The sequence below is a fragment of the Mytilus trossulus genome, chromosome 2, assembly GCF_036588685.1.
Source record: "Mytilus trossulus isolate FHL-02 chromosome 2, PNRI_Mtr1.1.1.hap1, whole genome shotgun sequence".
Taxonomy (NCBI): domain Eukaryota; kingdom Metazoa; phylum Mollusca; class Bivalvia; order Mytilida; family Mytilidae; genus Mytilus; species Mytilus trossulus.
Window position 1 is genome coordinate 85803145 of NC_086374.1, and position 20455 is coordinate 85823599.

The following is a 20455-nucleotide window of genomic DNA, read 5'->3' on the forward strand; positions in this document are numbered from 1 at the left end:
CCTATTTATCATTCACAATGTTATACAGTGATCATGGCCAGTTATTCCAGGTTGCTCTCATGTCTGATTTTTTCAATATTTCACGTAGTCCACGCAATTTTTTATATCTTAACTCAGACTTTATATTTATTTATAAGAACGATTTAGGCGCTGTTAAGAATCACGCAAAGTTTGTAATAACCTGACTAAATTTTCACAGCATACTCCAGAGGCGGATCCAGAGGGGCCGGTTCCGTAGGTTGGAACCCCCCCCCTTTTTTTTTGGCTGATCAATGCATTGGAATGGGGACATATAGTTGGAACCCCCCCTTTATCCTGGGATGGGAACCCTCCCTTTTTAAAATGTCTGGATCCGCCCCTGTACTCCCAAAGTTAATAGATCAAGATTCTATTAGTTGGAGCCATCATGATATCTCTGGTATACCATTACAGAATGTACACTACTAAATCTGAGTTATCTACCTTTGGTATTGACATTTGTTATGCTGAATATATAACGCCCACAAATAAGTCTGATGGCCAAACAACACAAAACTGATACCCAACACATAAAAGCTTACTGGTACCCCACAAATAGAAGATTGATATCAAAACTGGTATGAAACAAATAATGGTACCCATAATATAAGTTTTTCCCATTATCCATGAAAATTGACACTCAAGAAAATTAATGAATGCACAATAACACAAGCGGGACAAGGTGTCCTATGGACATATATGGTTGTTTATAGAGGCGTTAAGATTCGCAAATCAAATTTCCATCAAATAATCATAATTCAGTTAAAATTCAATGTTAAGTCATTCTTAAATATGATCATTATAAGCTAATTATTGTAACCATTAAAGCCATTGCAACAAAGTATATCAAAAAGACCCCAAAACAAACTACAAGTACCTACCATAAAACTGACTTCTTGGTATCAAATCCTTAAATCCTTCAGAAGCTACAGCCATCTTGTCCAATATACAACTTCAATTAATCTCCAATAATTTGTTCTTACAGGTAAATAACAAAATTTACCATAATTTATTTACTATGAAATATCTTCTTTTTTTCCAGCTTTAATCAGAAATCTAACGGTTTCTTGGAATGGTTTTCTCTTATTCAATAAGATGTCCAATAATAGTTATTTAAAACTTCACTCTATTTCCAAGCTTTAATCAATTTTCTAAAATACTGTTGTTTTCTAACCTCATCTAAACAAAATAATTCCTCCTATCTACACTCAAAATCACCTTAACAGGAATATATTGTCTCCATAAATATTCAGTTTTACGACATTGTGTCAAATCATGACAAAAACCAGATGTTTGTGATAATTGTACCCACCCACGACAATTACTTTAAGTGCACTGTAAAAAACTAGTCTTCTAAATGTCTAATTCTATTGAATATCTCCTGCTTTTATAGCAGTATATTGAAATGCAGAAAAAAAAATTCCACACAGTACAAAGCGACTTGAGAATGGCCAGAAAATGGATTTTTCCCTCCCACATGTCTGTGGGGAAAACCTTTAATCAAACCTAATAAGTTGAAGTTCTCAATTTTAACTTGATATGCTAATGCAGTATTCATAGAACATTATACTATTAATGCAATAAAAAACAACACATCATTAGCATATTTACCAGTGCTAACGGGAGCTTTACAATAATAGAAATCTTCACCTCTAGGCGCCATATTTGTGGCTAAATTTCTAACTAACACTAGTACATCCAAAACATCATTTTTCTCAAGGTTAAATACATTAATAGAGGACAAACATTTTATCAATTGACCCAGTACCTAGTGATTGAATACAATCAATGATTACAAGAACCCTTTCAAATATTTCTGGGAATTCTTTCCCTATTCTTATTAAGATAATGCATTTACAGTGTAACCTGTCTTATCTGACACACAGCGGGACCAGAAAAAAATGTCAGAATTTAACAGGGTGTTGGAATACTCAAGACTTTTTTCTGCAAGGATAGGCATATTTTGGAACCACTCAAATAATCAGTGTCGGTTAAAGCAGGATTTTGGAATACTCAGGTGTTGCATTAGGAAGCTTTCACTGTACATCATCTATAATTAAATTGAGAATGGAAATGGGAAATGTGTCAAAGAGACAACAACCCGACCATAGAGCAGACAACAGCAGAAGGTCACCAACAGGTCTTCAATGCAGTGAAAAATTGAAGCACCCGGAGGTGTCCTTCAGCTGGCCCCTAAACAAATATATATACTAGTTCAGTGATAATGAACGTCATACTAAACTACAAATTATACACAAGAAACTAACTGTTCAGTCAAGCTTTGTCTGATAATCCAACCACAGTAATAAATCTTTCAATTGGACTATCATAAAATAATGTTGGAAGTTTCTAACTTGTACTATGCTGGACATTTGAGAAAATGATTTTGATGCTTCATGTGGAGCCGGATCTGCTTACCCTTCCGGAACACCTGAGATCACCCCCAGTTTCTGGTGGGGTTCTTGTTGTTTATTCTTTAGTTTTCTCTGTTGTGTCATGTGTACTGCTGTTTGTCTGCTTGTCTTTTTCATTTTTAGCCATGGCGTTGTCAGTTGATTTTTCGATTTATAACTTTGACTGACCCTCAGGAATCTTTTGCCCCATTTTATACAAATGTTCAGATCATCATGGTTATAGGTCCAAGTAAACTCTGGTAATATATAGTTAAAGGTCAGTTAGGTCTTCAGTGGTAGTCTTTTGTCATTTCTTTAAGTGTTTCCACCATTTTGTGGGTAACAACTAACGGTAACCCCTTATATTATTGATTTTGTATTTACATTGTTTCATAGATCAAATTTTTTTCTGTCAGTGTATGTTCACTTGTTTATGTTAATATGTCTTGTGATTGAGTTAAGCCATTTCAATTGATATTTTATAGTGTGTCTTTCTATGTTGTGATGTTACACTATTGTTTCCAGTAAAGGTGAAGGTTGGTTCCTTTGACAATTTTAAAACCAGCTGTATTGGTTAATGTTTAAAGCCACTGCCTTTTTTTGCATCTGTCCTCCGTCAGAAATCCTTATGTTCAGTGGGTGTTGTTTGTTGGCGTGGTTCATAAGTGTTACCCGTTTTTTTTTTAAAAAAGATATATGCACTGTTAGTTTTCGTGCTTCAGTGTTTTTATACTAGTCATTTTTGGGGCCCTTTATAGCTTGCTGTTCGGTGTCAGCCAAGGCTCCATATTGAAGATCATAACTTATAATGGTTTACTTTTACTATTTTAAAAGTTGTGACTTGGATGGAGAGTTGTCTCATTGGCACTCATACCACATCTTTGTATACATATATCTATTTGAAGTTGATGGCAGTTCTTCAGTAAGTTTAAATTTTTTCAGCACTTTCAACACATAAGCAACACGACGGGTGCCACATGTGGAGCAGGATCTGCTTACCCTTCCGGAGCACCTGAGATCACCCCTAGTTTTTGGTGGGGTTCGTGTTATTTATTCTTTAGTTTTCTATGTTGTGTCATGTGTACTATTGTTTTTCTGTTTGTCTTTTTCATTTTTAGCCATGGCGTTGTCAGTTTGTTTTAGATTTACGAGTTTGACTGTCCCTTTGGTATCTTTCGTCCCTCTTACAAGACTCTGAGTGATGAAGAGTTTAGCAGTAAATGTACTGTGGTTTCATTATAATTCATGAGCCACTAAATTATATGGATTTAGTGGGAAAGGGTTAATTTTACAACTTATTTACTAAAGGTAAACACCGCAGAGACTTATATCAATGTTCAAGGCAGAACAAACTTTCTATAGGCTAGTAGGTAACCTTTGAGGTGTACCGATGCAATTAGGTATACCAAGAAAATACCAGTTTTCCTCAATCATTAGCACCCACAAAAAATAAATATATCCATAGAAGAGACACCTGTCTATTATTGAAGACTATATGCTGACCGTTGGTACCTAACACTACAGGGAGACAACTCTTTAAAAACCAGCTGAACGTTTTAATTATGTTGTGTTGTAAACAGAATATTAAGCATCTCAATGATCAAAATTAGTTTTGTCAAACTGCTATATAACCAGTATATTTTTTTTATAAAATGGTTAGTTCAAATTTTTTGAAATTTTTATATTTTTGTCAAATGGTCAAAGTAAATATTTTGTCAAAATTAAGGAAAATTAAACGAGCCAAATTAATTTTAGTGATGGTGTTAGGTACCACCTTAACTGTCTCTTGGAATTGTTTCTGTGGCTTATTTACCGTCTCATTGATTTATGTACAACACCTCCATTTATTCAGAAACAAAAGCAGCAAATATAAAATCTAAATCTATGGACTGGTTTGAGAGGACATAGATTGAACCCATGACCTCCAGCACTAAAAGTACTTACTGGTATTATATAGTAGTACAAGTCCTATGTATACCATAATTGGTATAAGTTGACTTACATGCAGATCGTTATTACCTATTTATCACAACTGTCACAGAATTATAGCCAATCTATTGAACTATACAAGGGGAATAAATCATTGTAAGTAATATAAATGTACTACTAAAAAATATCTAATTTCTTAAAGTACACAGAAAAAATCCATCAGATTTATTGGTATAATTTCGGTCTGAATTCTTCATTATTTAGTTGCAATAGGGCTTCTTACACATTTGTTAAATTCATAATGTAAAAAAAAAATCCTGAAAATATGTATTTATCATTATGGAAATTCTGACTTTTAAATATGGAAATTAAGGAATTAATTGCAATCATCGATATCATGTAATAATTACTTCATTGTGCACATTTTGTTGTCCTGTTGCACTAGATTGTAAACTCTTGTAAAACATATTGGTATTGATTCTCGACAATTAAAATGTCAAAAAAACTTTAAAATGTTTACTGAGTCAATAGACTTATAAAACATATAAAGAAAAAACATTCAAATAAGGAACAATTAGATTAGGGAGAAATTTAATTGAAAATATACTACGGATTGCTACTGACATTTATTCTGGACTATTATAAATAAATGGGGAATGTATCCATAGGACACAGATGTTGCCAAATCTTCACAAGAGTCCTAATGACACAGAAATTAACAAGTATGGATCACTGTACAGCCTTTAAAACAATATAAAGCAAAGCCAATTCTGCAAAGTCAGTTTTGATGTTTTGACCTCCAGTTTATGTTCTGACCAGTGAACTTATTGAAATACATCTCCTATCATTTATTTGATTACACAGACTTAATACAGAAGAATTTCTGGAGCCTCACATCCAGCACAGCCTTAGAAAATAAATACAATAAAGCAATAATACAACAGCTATATTAATCATCGATTGTCCCTGATTAATTTCACCTAAATAAACAAAATCTGTCAGGAATAGCCATATTGCTATAGGTACTAGCTGTTATTTGATGGTCTTTATATCAATTTATCCATTACAATAATAGGAAAACTGACATTAAGAATAAATTAACATGGAGTCAGTGGATATATGAGGCATGATATTAATGATACCATAGGTACTTATATCAGGGCTTCTTTTTAGTTTATTTATTTCTTAACAAGATTCAATCAAGCCTTCATTTTCAAATTAAAACTTCAGAAAATCTAAATATCTGTATACAATCCATTATGTAAAATTGAAAATGGAAATGAGGAATGTGTCAATTCAGAGACAACAACCCAACCAAAGAGCAGACAACAGCCGAAGGACACCAATAAGCCTTCAATACTTCCACACCTGGAGGCGTGCTTAAGCTGAACCCTATTAATTTAAATCATACTAGTTTTCTGCTAACTTTTAAAGATGGAAAAAATTAGTGTGCCACACTTGTGGGGGTATACCAACAACCAATGATTATGCTAGATCCAAATGGCACTATAACCTGAAGACCTAAATGCAACATAAATCAGAAACTACCTTTATAAAGTTGTGAAAACATTCAACAGAAATCGAAGTAATCAAATAAAGCTGAATAAATAAATCTTATGTGAATGGTTGTATATGCAGGCCTTCTTTATATACAAAGATTTTTTTCTCATAGGATAAGTATTCCTTAATTCAGAATTTATCTTTCATCAAGATGCTTTCTAATTTTTTGTAATTTTGGGGGGGGAAATTGTATACTTGCCCAATCAATTGTGTCCCTTTATTAGTTCAATCGTCAAATTTGATTTTTTTTTAATAATATATATATATCCTAAGATAGATAAATGAGAAGTTTCTTTTTAACATTCATCAAATAAAATACTTTCACAAGTGGTGAAAAAAAAACTGGTGGCATTCATAAACAAAAAACTACACCAAAAAGCTTAAAATACTATATGATCATTTTTATTAAAATTTCCTGTCTAGACCCTCAAATTGATTACTAGCATTAGTAGCAATTAATATGAAATATGTTCACTGTAATTTGCTGACCATAATACATCCCAGAATAAAGAATGCAATCAATATTAAATAAAGTAATTCCATTTAAAGCATGCTATAAACTGTACTATATGATTCAGACTCTATCAACACGGTAAATCACTAAAAATGTGGAATAAATATTTCTGTAGGAGTGTAACTGAATCAACTGGCCTGACAATATCAATCAATAGAAAAATTCTAAATTTAAACAAAACCACACTCATACTTAATCATATAATTGGTGGGTCCATTGGTTTCTACAGGTGGGAAGAAAGACATCTACAAGTCAGGTGATATTCTAGTTCTTCACATCCTCTGCATGTAATGTGTAACTCATGGTCTTTGAAGTTTTAATAGTGGGAGGGGGATATGAATTAACTTTATACCAGAACTAAAACATGATGACTCTGTGGAGCCCAGCTATTCTATTAATCAAAAGACTTAGCAAACTCTTAATCATGTGATCCCTTATGTTCCAGATATTAATCAAAATTTCCAGGTACTAAATCTGTTTTCCAGGTACTAAATCTGTAAGTCCCAAAAAATCTCAATAAGGCCAGATAATGGACTGAATAAGGATCTTTTAGGAGCTTTAAGTTTATCAAGTAAGTATCACCTGTTTACATAGAATATATCATGTGATACTCTGATCCCTGGGATTTGTCAGGTGAGAGGATAAGTCACCTGTCTACATAGAATATATCATGTGATACTCTGATCCCTGGGATTTGTTAGGTGAGAGGATAAGTCACCTGTCTACATAGAGTATATCATGTGATACTCTGATCCCTGGGATTTGTTAGGTGAGAGGATAAGTCACCTGTCTACATAGAATATATCATGTGATATTCTGATCCCTGGGATTTGTTAGGTGAGAGGATAAGTCACCTGTCTACATAGAATATATCATGTGATACTCTGATCCCTGGGATTTGTTAGGTGAGAGGATAAGTCACCTGTCTACATAGAATATATCATGTGATACTCTGATCCCTGGGATTTGTCAGGTGAGAGGATTAGTCACCTGTCTACATAGAGTATATCATGTGATACTCTGATCCCTGGGATTTGTCAGGTGAGAGGATATTAAAGTCACCTGTCTACATAGAGTATATCATGTGATACTCTGATCCCTGGGATTTGTCAGGTGAGAGGATAAGTCACCTGTCTACATAGAGTATATCATGTGATACTCTGATCCCTGGGATTTGTCAGGTGAGAGGATAAGTCACCTGTCTACATAGAGTATATCATGTGATACTCTGATCCCTGGGATTTGTCAGGTGAGAGGATAAGTCACCTGTCTACATAGAGTATATCATGTGATACTCTGATCCCTGGGATTTGTCAGGTGAGAGGATAAGTCACCTGTCTACATAGAGTATATCATGTGATACTCTGATCCCTGGGATTTGTCAGGTGAGAGGATAAGTCACCTGTCAACATAGAGTATATCATGTGATACTCTGATCCCTAGGATTTGTCAGGTGAGAGGATAAGTCACCTGTCTACATAGAGTATATCATGTGATACTCTGATCCCTGGGATTTGTCAGGTGAGAGGATAAGTCATGTGTCTTCATAGAGTATATCATGTGATACTCTGATCCCTGGGATTTGTTAGGTGAGAGGATAAGTCACCTGTCTACATAGAGTATATCATGTGATACTCTGATCCCTGGAATTTGTCAGGTGAAAGGATAAGTCACCTGTCTACATAGAGTATATCATGTGATACTCTGATCCCTGGGATTTGTTAGGTGAGAGGATAAGTCACCTGTCTTCATAATGTATATCATGTGATACTCTGATCCCTGGGATTTGTTAGGTGAGAGGATAAGTCACCTGTAAACATAGAGTATATCATGTGATACTCTGATCCCTGGGATTTGTCAGGTGAGAGGATAAGTCACCTGTCTACATAGAGTATATCATGTGATACTCTGATCCCTGGGATTTGTCAGGTGAGAGGATAAGTCACCTGTCTACATAGAGTATATTATGTGATACTCTGATCCCTGGGATTTGTTAGGTGAGAGGATAAGTCACCTGTCTACATAGAGTATATCATGTGATACCCTGATCCCTGGGATTTGTTAGGTGAGAGGATAAGTCACCTGTCTACATAGAATATATCATGTGATACTCTGATCCCTGGGATTTGTCAGGTGAGAGGATTAGTCACCTGTCTACATAGAGTATATCATGTGATACTCTGATCCCTGGGATTTGTCAGGTGAGAGGATATTAAAGTCACCTGTCTACATAGAGTATATCATGTGATACTCTGATCCCTGGGATTTGTCAGGTGAGAGGATAAGTCACCTGTCTACATAGGGTATATCATGTGATACTCTGATCCCTGGGATTTGTTAGGTGAGAGGATAAGTCACCTGTCTACATAGAATATATCATGTGATATTCTGATCCCTGGGATTTGTTAGGTGAGAGGATAAGTCACCTGTCTACATAGAATATATCATGTGATACTCTGATCCCTGGGATTTGTCAGGTGAGAGGATAAGTCACCTGTCTACATAGAGTATATCATGTGATACTCTGATCCCTGGGATTTGTCAGGTGAGAGGATAAGTCACCTGTCTACATAGAATATATCATGTGATACTCTGATCCCTGGGATTTGTTAGGTGAGAGGATAAGTCACCTGTCTACATAGAATATATCATGTGATACTCTGATCCCTGGGATTTGTCAGGTGAGAGGATTAGTCACCTGTCTACATAGAGTATATCATGTGATACTCTGATCCCTGGGATTTGTTAGGTGAGAGGATAAGTCACCTGTCTATATAAAGTATATCATGTGATACTCTGATCCCTGGGATTTGTTAGGTGAGAGGATAAGTCACCTGTAAACATAGAGTATATCATGTGATACTCTGATCCCTGGGATTTGTTAGGTGAGAGGATAAGTCACCTGTCTACATAAAGTATATCATGTGATACTCTGATCCCTGGGATTTGTTAGGTGAGAGGATAAGTCACTTGTAAACATAGAGTATATCATGTGATACTCTGATCCCTGGGATTTGTCAGGTGAGAGGATAAGTCACCTGTCTACATAGAGTATATCATGTGATACTCTGATCCCTGGGATTTGTTAGGTGAGAGGATAAGTCACCTGTCTACATAGAATATATCATGTGATACTCTGATCCCTGGGATTTGTCAGGTGAGAGGATAAGTCACCTGTCTACATAGAGTATATCATGTGATACTCTGATCCCTGGGATTTGTCAGGTGAGAGGATAAGTCACCTGTCTACATAGAGTATATCATGTGATACTCTGATCCCTGGGATTTGTTAGGTGAGAGGATAAGTCACCTGTCTACATAGAATATATCATGTGATACTCTGATCCCTGGGATTTGTCAGGTGAGAGGATAAGTCACCTGTCTACATAGAGTATATCATGTGATACTCTGATCCCTGGGATTTGTCAGGTGAGAGGATAAGTCACCTGTCTACATAGAGTATATCATGTGATACTCTGATCCCTGGGATTTGTCAGGTGAGAGGATAAGTCACCTGTCTACATAGAGTATATCATGTGATACTCTGATCCCTTGGATTTGTCAGGTGAGAGGATAAGTCACCTGTCTACATAGAGTATATCATGTGATACTCTGATCCCTGGGATTTGTTAGGTGAGAGGATAAGTCACCTGTCTACATAGAATATATCATGTGATACTCTGATCCCTGGGATTTGTCAGGTGAGAGGATAAGTCACCTGTCTACATAGAGTATATCATGTGATATTATGATCCCTGGGATTTGTTAGGTGAGAGGATAAGTCACCTGTCTACATAGAGTATATCATGTGATACTCTGATCCCTGGGATTTGTCAGGTGAGAGGATAAGTCACCTGTCTACATAGAGTATATCATGTGATACTCTGATCCCTGGGATTTGTCAGGCAAGAGGTTAAGTCACGTGTCTTCATAGAGAATATCATGTGATAATCTGATCCCTGGGATTTGTCAGGTGAGAGGATAAGTCACCTGTCTACATAGAGTATATCATGTGATACTCTGATCCCTGGGATTTGTCAGGTGAGAGGATAAGTCACCTGTCTACATAGAGTATATCATGTGATACTCTGATCCCTTGGATTTGTCAGGTGAGAGGATAAGTCACCTGTCTACATAGAGTATATCATGTGATACTCTGATCCCTGGGATTTGTTAGGTGAGAGGATAAGTCACCTGTCTACATAGAGTATATCGTGTGATACTCTGATCCCTGGGATTTGTCAGGTGAAAGGAAAAGTCACCTGTCTACATAGAATATATCATGTGATACTCTGATTCCTGGGATTTGTCAGGTGAGAGGATAAGTCACCTGTCTACATAGAGTATATCATGTGATACTCTGATCCCTGGGATTTGTCAGGTGAGAGGATAAGTCACCTGTCTACATAGAGTATATCATGTGATACTCTGATCCCTGGGATTTGCTAGGTCAGAGGATAAGTCACCTGTCTACATAGAGTATATCATGTGATACTCTGATCCCTGGGATTTGTTAGGTGAGAGGATAAGTCACCTGTCTACATAGAATATATCATGTGATACTCTGATCCCTGGGATTTGTCAGGCAAGAGGTTAAGTCACCTGTCTTCATAGAGAATATCATGTGATACTCTGATCCCTGGGATTTGCTAGGTCAGAGGATAAGTCACCTGTCTACATAGAGTATATCATGTGATACTCTGATCCCTGGGATTTGTTAGGTGTGAGGATAAGTCACCTGTCTACATAGAGTATATCATGTGATACTCTGATCCCTGGGATTTGTTAGGTGAGAGGTATAAGATACCGGTAACACATTTCAGATAATAAAATCCAAAAGCAGCTATGAAAGTCATAATGTCCAGAGAGAGTTAACTTTTATATTTGGAACAATTACAAATATGTAAGATCTTATAAAACACCAAAAAATATATCTCATAATTTATTTTGATATAAATTTGTTTTGCTGAAAAACTGACAATAAGCGTGACAATGAAAAAGAAAAAAGAAGTATAATTTACAATTACAACAAGAATGTGTCCATAGTACACAGATGCCCTACTCGCCTTATAATTTTCTATGTTCAGTGGACTGTGAAATTGGGGTCTAAAGTCTAATTTGGCAATTAAATTAGAAAGATCATATCATAGGGAACATGTGTACTAAGTTTGAAGTTGATTGGACTTCAACTTCATAAAAAGCTACCTTGACCAAAAACTTTAACCTGAAACTTGCACTATTATTTTCTATGTACAGTGGACCGTGAAATTGGGGTCAAAAGTCTAATTTGACAATAAAATCAGAAAGATCATATCATAAGGAACATATATACTAAGTTTGAAGTTGATTGGACTTCAACTTCATCAAAAACTACCTTGACCAAAAACTTTAACCTGAAACTTGCACTATTATTTTCTATGTTCAGTGGACCGTGAAATTGGGGTCAAAAGTCTAATTTGACAATAAAATTAGAAAGATCATATCATAAGGAACATATATATTAAGTTTGAAGTTGATTGGACTTCAACTTCATCAAAAACTACCTTGACCAAAAACTTTAACCTGAACGAATGGACGGAAGGACGGAAGGACGGACGCACAGACCAGAAAATATAATGCCCCTCTACTATCGTAGGTGGGGCATAAAAATATATATCTAATATATGGTAGCTCTGTTAGTATATCAATGAAACAAAAATAGTTTTTTGGTCTTAAACAGCTTCTAATTTGGTCTTTACGCCTTCATGTAAATGCATGATTAAGGAGATCTATCATTACAAGTGTCAAAGATATAACTAAAAATAAATAGTTCTGCTTTTAGCTCATACAAAGACCAAAACAAAACATCTTCCAATTTGAAAGTCACACTTCTATAAATAAATGTCTTAATTTCACTTCTCTCACTAACCCTCTTGACTATGTGTCGATCACAAATAAACTAATACCATTATCACAACCTAACCTGCTCCTATGCCCTAAAGAAAGCTTAGAAATCAATTGTTAATTCGGTTGTAAACATGTCAGAATTATGATTAAATATGTTATAAACGGACAATATAATGTCTTGTTATTTTATTAAGTATCCTACTCTAGATCTTATTAACCTCTAGTGTATCTACCTCCCGATCTCTACGACAATCTCTACGACTTCTGCCGTATGTTGGAATACTGGATTTATCGGAAATCAATGACAAAAGCATTCATTTTCTTACTCCAAGTAAAACAAAGGAATTAGGCTCTATGATCTACACCATTTTTGTCGTATTATGTGTTACTATTTATAGATTTGCTGTTGCAGCTTGTCATTTGTTAAACATGTTGGTCAGTTCAATAATTGAATATGGAATGACAATAAATCGGTAATGCAGATTAGACAACTCTTTATATCAAAGCTGTATTAACATTTGGTTACTGGTAAATAATCAAATCCATTATTGGACAAAAAATGTTGAAACTATTAAAATCAAAGTCAATAAAAACAAGTATATACAAATATGATAGAAGAAAAAAATGGTCCTCAATCTATTCTTTTTTTATCAACACACAATTAACACTATCCTTTTTTACTTAGTATCTAAACTACTTTTATTTAAAATATGAAGTAACTGAACTTATTTCCCCAGTCAAAAAACATCACATAAATACATTTTCAAACATGAATTCATTTTCTTTCATATTAGAAAGTATGATGAGCCAACATTTTTTTCCTTTTCAATTTGAAAAACCAAAACGGATTTCACATCTACCTTGTACTAAAAAAATACTACATATGTTTGAAAGATGTTAAAAGTATCTTAAATTTATGAATCTTGTTTTGTATCATGTATCTAACATGGCTTCAAACTTCAAGATTCAGTCCAGTTGTTCACATCATAGGGACCACAAGTGTCCTTTCTGCACTAAATGTCCAGAATATATAAAACAATTATTATTACAGCTAATTTTCTAATGCATGTAAAGCAAAACCTTGGTTGGCTTGCTTGCTTTGTTTGTATAATTGTTTAAACATGCTTTGTAAATAAGATTTACATCTTTAAACAATATATTTAGGCATAGTTTAACCTGTATATATAATATTTGATTTTAATTGGGTGTTATCCTAATGATTGTACAATATAAAAACAAAGCAAGAAGGCTAACTAAAGTCTTGCTCTACATGCTTTAGGAAAGTAGCTGTAAGTTAAAATCTTATTTTGACAGGCTTGAAAAAATTAGTTGAGTTTTTTATATTGCATCTTCACAAAATGATTAACAGATAGTTTTAACAATATACCCACTTATGTACGCGAGTAGCTACAGTTTTACTTACAAAATACAACAGCAAACTTTTCCATCAAAAGAAATGGCAAAAATCATCTGATATATATAATAGGCTCCGTGTTGAAGGCCGTACATTGACCTATAATGGTTTACTTTTTTTTTTAAATTGTTATTTGGATGGAGAGTTGTCTCATTGGCACTCACACCACATCTTCCTATATCTATAAGTCTTGGATTTTTGACATGAAATTGTAAGCTGATTTGTAGTCTGATAGACTTTTACTCCAGTATAAAGGTTATGGTCTTATATAATAAGTATAAGTATAAGGGGTGGATCTAGCCATTTTTAAAAGAGGGTTCTAAACCCAGTAGAAAAAAAGGTGGGTTTGTCCACTTTCAAATGCATTGATAGTCCCAAAAAAAAGGAGGTTCCAACCCACAGACCCCCCCCCCCCCCCCCCATCTGGGATCTGCCACTTACTATATATAAAACATTAATCACTAATGCTTCACAAGTCTTGACAAGTTGTGAATAAATGTAATGGAGGGTACTAAGTAATGTCATCCTCGTTTTAAAATCACAAAAACCCTTATAGAGACTGGACAAAGAGAATGCACACTACAATAATACCTAGATTCTGTAACACGCCCCCTCCTCCCTTAAGCCTCAAAGTTGAAATTATATGTTTTTGACAAGACTGTAAGATAGTTTTGACCACTTACCATTATGTATAGTATTAACACTGTGATTGAATGACTTACCATTATGTATAGTATTAACACTGTGATTGAATGACTAACCATTATGTATAGTATTAACACTGTGATTGAATGACTAACCATTATGTATAGTATTAACACTGTGATTGAATGACTTACCATTATGTATAGTATTAACACTGTGATTGAATGACTTACCATTATGTATAGTATTAACACTGTGATTGAATGACTAACCATTATGTATAGTATTAACACTGTGATTGAATGACTAACCATTATGTATAGTATTAACACTGTGATTGAATGACTAACCATTATGTATAGTATTAACACTGTGATTGAATGACTAACCATTATGTATAGTATTAACACTGTGATTGAATGACTTACCATTATGTATAGTATTAACACTATGATTTGACTTTTTTGACGATGATCTAGAATGAGTGGATACATCAGGTGTACTATCGTCCCCGGCTGCTAACGATTTCTCTACGGCAGGATTGGCTGTCACAGCAACAGCAGGATGTGTTGACGCTGATGTTGACCCTGTAGACAAGAAAATATTTTGATAAAATTCTATATATTGTGTCGTAAACCAACCTAATAGACGCACTCTCTCAAATTTGATTTATATCACATTAAAATATATGCAAGAATTAAAAGTTCCAAGGAAACAATGAACAATACTGAACTCATTATAAAGTATCACAATGTTTTTTTGTTACAAATCATGATGTATTGTTTTATGTGTACATGTTATGCTGCCCATCAAGGGCCCTTGATTGGAATAATAAATATTCTTATTTTTATTCTTATTCTATCACACTGTCTATTGTTGGGACTGGAGACCCCTCAACCCTTCACTAACTATAAACAAGACTTCTGACGATTGTTGGAGACCATGTGACCTTGATATAAATAGACAACCATGCCCAATAATATAATGACAATTTTCTTTTTGATTTCTTGTCCTAAATATGCATGAAATATTTGCCACTGGATGTTAAGCAAACAACCATTAATCAATCTATTTGATTTCATATCATAGATTCAAATTTTACTGTTATTCATATGACATATATGAGAATTATTTATTTTTGAGGTAAGAGTGGCTTTGAGATGGATATTTCATTTATTTTTTTTTAATTTTTAGCTCAGATATCCTTTTTAATAACCCCACTTGGTGACAAAATTAGCAATAGATTTTAAACTGAGGTCACATATCATCAGTGCATGCATATGGATATAATAATTTTGCAAGACAATAATTGCTGCTTTTATCCTTAATGATAAAGTCACATTTTTTGATAACATTTTAAGTTTTAGATCAAATAGAACCCTCAACAAGGTCTCTTTTTTTATCATGTAATTTATATGTAAAAAGAACAAACAAAAAATATAAATCAGATTGATGCATGATAGTGACTCTTCAAATTAAAGAGGTTATTCCAGCATGACGTTCTTCAAATGCTTTGAGTTAGCAACTCACTTGTGGTAAAATATGAATATATTGATATGAAAGCTGATTTGTGTGAACCTTTCCAATCTAACTCCCCCGTCATATGCTTTTTATGAAATAAGTTACCGATAGGGTTTGCCATTTGTGCTGATATTTTACCCCTTGCTTATATTCAAGGTTAAATATTACGCATAAATGGCCAACCAGTGGTCAAATCTATATAAATTCAAGCCCCCAATTGTATTATTTCTCAAATTTTAACTATTTCAAGAAAATATGTATTTTGTATATGAATTCAAATACCTTCCGAAGCCTGCACAACAAAAGGGTGGAGCAATTAATTTCTATTTTAGGCGTGCGTTTTATTTCAGATTACATTTAGAACATAAAATGTCAGGTTCCAAGGTCTTCCCATAAGAAATCATGATAATAGAAGCACAATCTGTCAAATTAATCTTACATAATGTCTATTCTGACTCCCACATCTACTTAATATTTAATACCTGACATTTATAATATTCTGTCATCATAAAATAGAATTAAAATTAATTAGGGGAGATGGTCCTGAGCGTGGTTGTTGTGTAACTACTACTGTATAGAGTCTGTGCTAAATTGTCTGTCAGATTGACTCAAACAGAAACACAGCGCCAACATTACTACACGTCAAGATCCCCAAGGCTATAATCAGATGATAATATCAAAACTTTATTAAAAAAAAATATTTTCCTAATATTCATATTTCATAAGTAGTTATAGTTTTTGAAGTATTTTAATCCCCTGGCACTCAAAGGAATAGCCCACAAAGTTTTCATACTTCCTACATGTCAACATTTTGATTAAAATGAGAAAATATGAAATTTATTTTTGTAAAATGACAAATTGTAACAACATCTGTCACCTTAAGATGACTGCATGTTTACCCCAGTTTATTTCGTTTAGTTTCGCTCCTGTCATGTTGACATATTCCCCACATTTCCCTTAATTCATCTTATTCATGTATTTCAAATTGTTGAATACAAATATTTCAAAAAAGGACGTACAGCCGTTAGTTTTCTTGTTTGAATTGTTTTACATGTCCAATCAGGGCCTTTTATAGCTGACTATGAGGTATGGGCTTCGCTCATTGTTGAAGGCCAGATGGTTACCTCTAGTTGTTAATGTCTGTGTCATTTTGGTCTTTTGTGGATAGTTGTCTCATTGGCAATCATACCACATCTTCTTTTATATACATGTATCATACCATAATGTTGAAACTAAGAATTAAAATTTATGATATTTTCTGTTTGTTTCAGGTTGAAATATACAAAAAAAGTGCTGCATTGTTATTTCCTGGTATTCCGGTCTAACCAGTTAACTTATACAATTGTTGATTCAGTATAATGAGATGTCTGGTGAAATTGTGGTAATGTTTCGTTATATCCAAAGGAAAGTCCAGTGAAATTATGAACCTAACCAATAATTTTAATATTGTCCAGTCGACTATTTAAAATTTTTGATACATGTACTATGATTATTTTTTAGTTTACATATTTGTATTAATGTGTGTATTATTGGAAAGTTTTAAACGCAGGCACTAGATTGTCCTATTTTCTTGCTTTTTTGTTGATATGGTCTTAGATTTTTACTTGAACCCTTTTCAGTACATCAATAACTCTATATAATAAGGGTTATCTAAGTTCCTGTTTACTTATGGTGATCAATTACATAATTTAAAGATTTCAAAAAGTTCTATTTTCTAACTTTTGTTTAAAAGATATTCTCCGATTTCTTACTTTAAACTATTTTTTGTACATGAATAATTCCATAGAATTTGGATTACCTCAGTTGTACGTTGATCCTCTTATATATTAAGACAAACATGATGGCCCCTATTATCACATATTGGTGTACAATATTTGACAATTTAGAGTTGAAGTTATTCTATATAACAACTTTTAAACTGAGTTTTACTGTGCATATTGTTGTGTGTTTGTTTTTTCTACATTGGCTAGAGGTATATGGCGAGGGTTTAGATCTAAAAAAAAATACACATTTAATTAGCCCCATTTTTGCACCTGTCCCAAGTCAGGAGCCTCTTGTCTTGGTTAGTCTTGTATGATTTTTAATTTTAGTTTCTTGTGTATATTTCGGAGTTAATCACTGAACTAGTACACATTTTTGTTAAGGGGCCATCTGAAGCACACCTCTGAGTTCTCGAGGTTTCTCGCTGCATTGAAGACCAATTGGTTGACTTTGTCGTTGTCTCCTCTTTGGTCGAGTTGTTGTCTCTTTGACACATTCCCCAGTTCCATTCTCAATTTTAACTGTTGTTGAAGACAAATGTTGATATCAACACATTTTGGAGTGAGGCAAAGAAATGTATAATAAATACATGTAGATATGTTCTAACTAAATATCAAGTTTCATTAGAAGCTGGGCTGTCTGAAATTTTATATATTTGGCAGTTATTTGGAAGCAGACAGGAATTCATTTGGAACAACATAGTATACTTACTGGGACCTACTGATACATATCAATTTGAATTAGTCCTAACCTCAAAATATGTTTCAACATTGTATAATATCACCAATCATCTTTTTGGATGATTTGACCCAATATAAATGGCTTTCTTTTTGTCATTTTAGCAACACAGATCATTTTTAACATCTAAAATGGCTACCACAATACAACATACATCTACAGAGATACCATGGCCGATGAAAAAAAGTCATGCAACTTGAAAACAAAGAAGGCATGCATTTTACATTCATGTTCTTAATGAAACAGGTAGATAGGAAGACATTGGGAATATTCATATATGCATGAAAGGAAGATGTGATTGATTGATGATTGGTGTTTAACACCACTTTCAGTACTTTTGACAATTTGGAAGTTGTCAATTTTTATTGGTGTAGAAGCCTGATTACTCTCCACCATTTTCTACATAAGAAAGTGCCTGTACAAAGTCAGGAATATGACAATTGTTATCCATTTGTTTGATATGTTTGAGCTTTTGATTTTGTCATTTGATTATGGACTTTCGGTTTTGAATTTTCCTGGTAGTTCAGTATTTTTGTAATTTTATTTTTCAGCAAGAAATCTGGCCTTTCTAGTCAATTAAGATTGAAGCTGAAAATACCTGCCATGTGTGAGATTGAAACTGCAACAACCTCAGTGTTATAAAGTAAGATACAATGTGGAACTACTTAGACCACTAGGTCTCCATGGCCCTTAGGGAGTCTGGGGTATATGTCAATGAAACAGCAACCAAACAACACAAATAACCAAAAAACATCTAGAAGTCAACATTAATCCTCAACATTTAATAGTTGTCCACACAATTTGCCAATCTCTAAATCACCACAACAAATAACAAATTTCTATGCATATTGTCCCATAATGTAAATTCAGAATTCATTGTGTGTTTATAATTGGAGTTTTTCAAAGGAGTAGGACGGTAAGGGTCGATTTTGGCCTCAAATTTCAGGTTCATCTAACAAAAGTTTTTGGACACTTTTTAAACACTTAATTGTCTATTTTAATTGATTCGATTAGTTTCTGAGAAATATTTTAACTGATTTAGTCATTATAAACGCTCTGATTCAAGCTTAAATATGAAAAAATTATCAAATATGCAAAAAAACGTCACTTTTCAGATGGTTTTTGTCCAAAAAAAAAGTGGCCACACCCGTGTTCATCCTCAACCTTTATATATGTTTTGTATTATCATCAAATACAACTTACATTTCAATATTATGAATGAACATGAATGCGGTCACTTTCATTTTAGACCCAAACCGTGCATTGCATTGTCAAAAACAGCTCATATTTATGTAGCAGAAGCATTTTACTTTACAAAATATAGCTTAATGATTACATTTTCACAATTTTCTAAAACTGCTATATTTTGGGGCCAAAAAGGGGTCTTACGGAACCTACTCCTTTGGGCTTGAATGCCAGTTCAATTATTGCGATTAAAGAAAAATTTACATAAAGACCTATGGTGTAAGTATCAAAACGCATTATTTAGATATAGGAAGATGTGGTGTGAGTGCCAATGAGACAACTCTCCATCCAAATAACAATTTAAAAATTAAACCATTATAGGTTAAAGTACGGCCTTCAACACGGAGCCTTGGCTCACAAATTGTATACATAAAAACCTCAAAATAAATTATGGCAAGAATTTGCAGTGATTTAAAAAGCTCTTATAATTTGAGGACTGCAGACGATACTGGGTATTTAGAACCCCTAAAAGGCCTCAAATACAAGGGTCTACTAAAAAAAATGTGTAACCATATACATTTATTATATAAAAATAATCTAATCTTAACCTTGATTTTTATTGACGTAAAAATATATCATAATAAACTAATATTTAATCTAGATAAATAAAACCAAACCAGGAAAAGGAAAGATTTATCTATAAACTACTGCAGATTGTTATTTTATCTCCCATGTCATTGAGAAACATAAATGTACTTTGAACCCAACGATGTGTTTATTTTTATGACAATGATTTTTTTCTATGACACTGTCACTGGAGAATGACAATATCAACATTAAATAATTAGAAAAAATAATAAGAATGGACACAGAACAATGTTTAGCTTGATG

General features: G+C 33.9%; 1 protein-coding gene across 9 annotated transcripts in view; it reads right to left on the reverse strand.

The window, feature by feature from the left end:
- The window catches only part of LOC134708213 (diacylglycerol kinase beta-like), a 109737-nt gene that overhangs the window by 64233 nt on the left and 25049 nt on the right, over positions 1 to 20455 (reverse strand). For 8 of the 9 annotated variants that reach the window (XM_063568574.1, XM_063568580.1, XM_063568577.1 and 5 more), the window contains one exon: positions 14788 to 14946. In XM_063568574.1, the coding sequence (XP_063424644.1) occupies positions 14788 to 14946 (159 nt within the window). Of the gene's footprint in view, positions 1 to 14397; positions 14420 to 14787; positions 14947 to 20455 lie in introns of those variants that run through there. The other variant, XM_063568581.1, reaches the window with a different exon arrangement.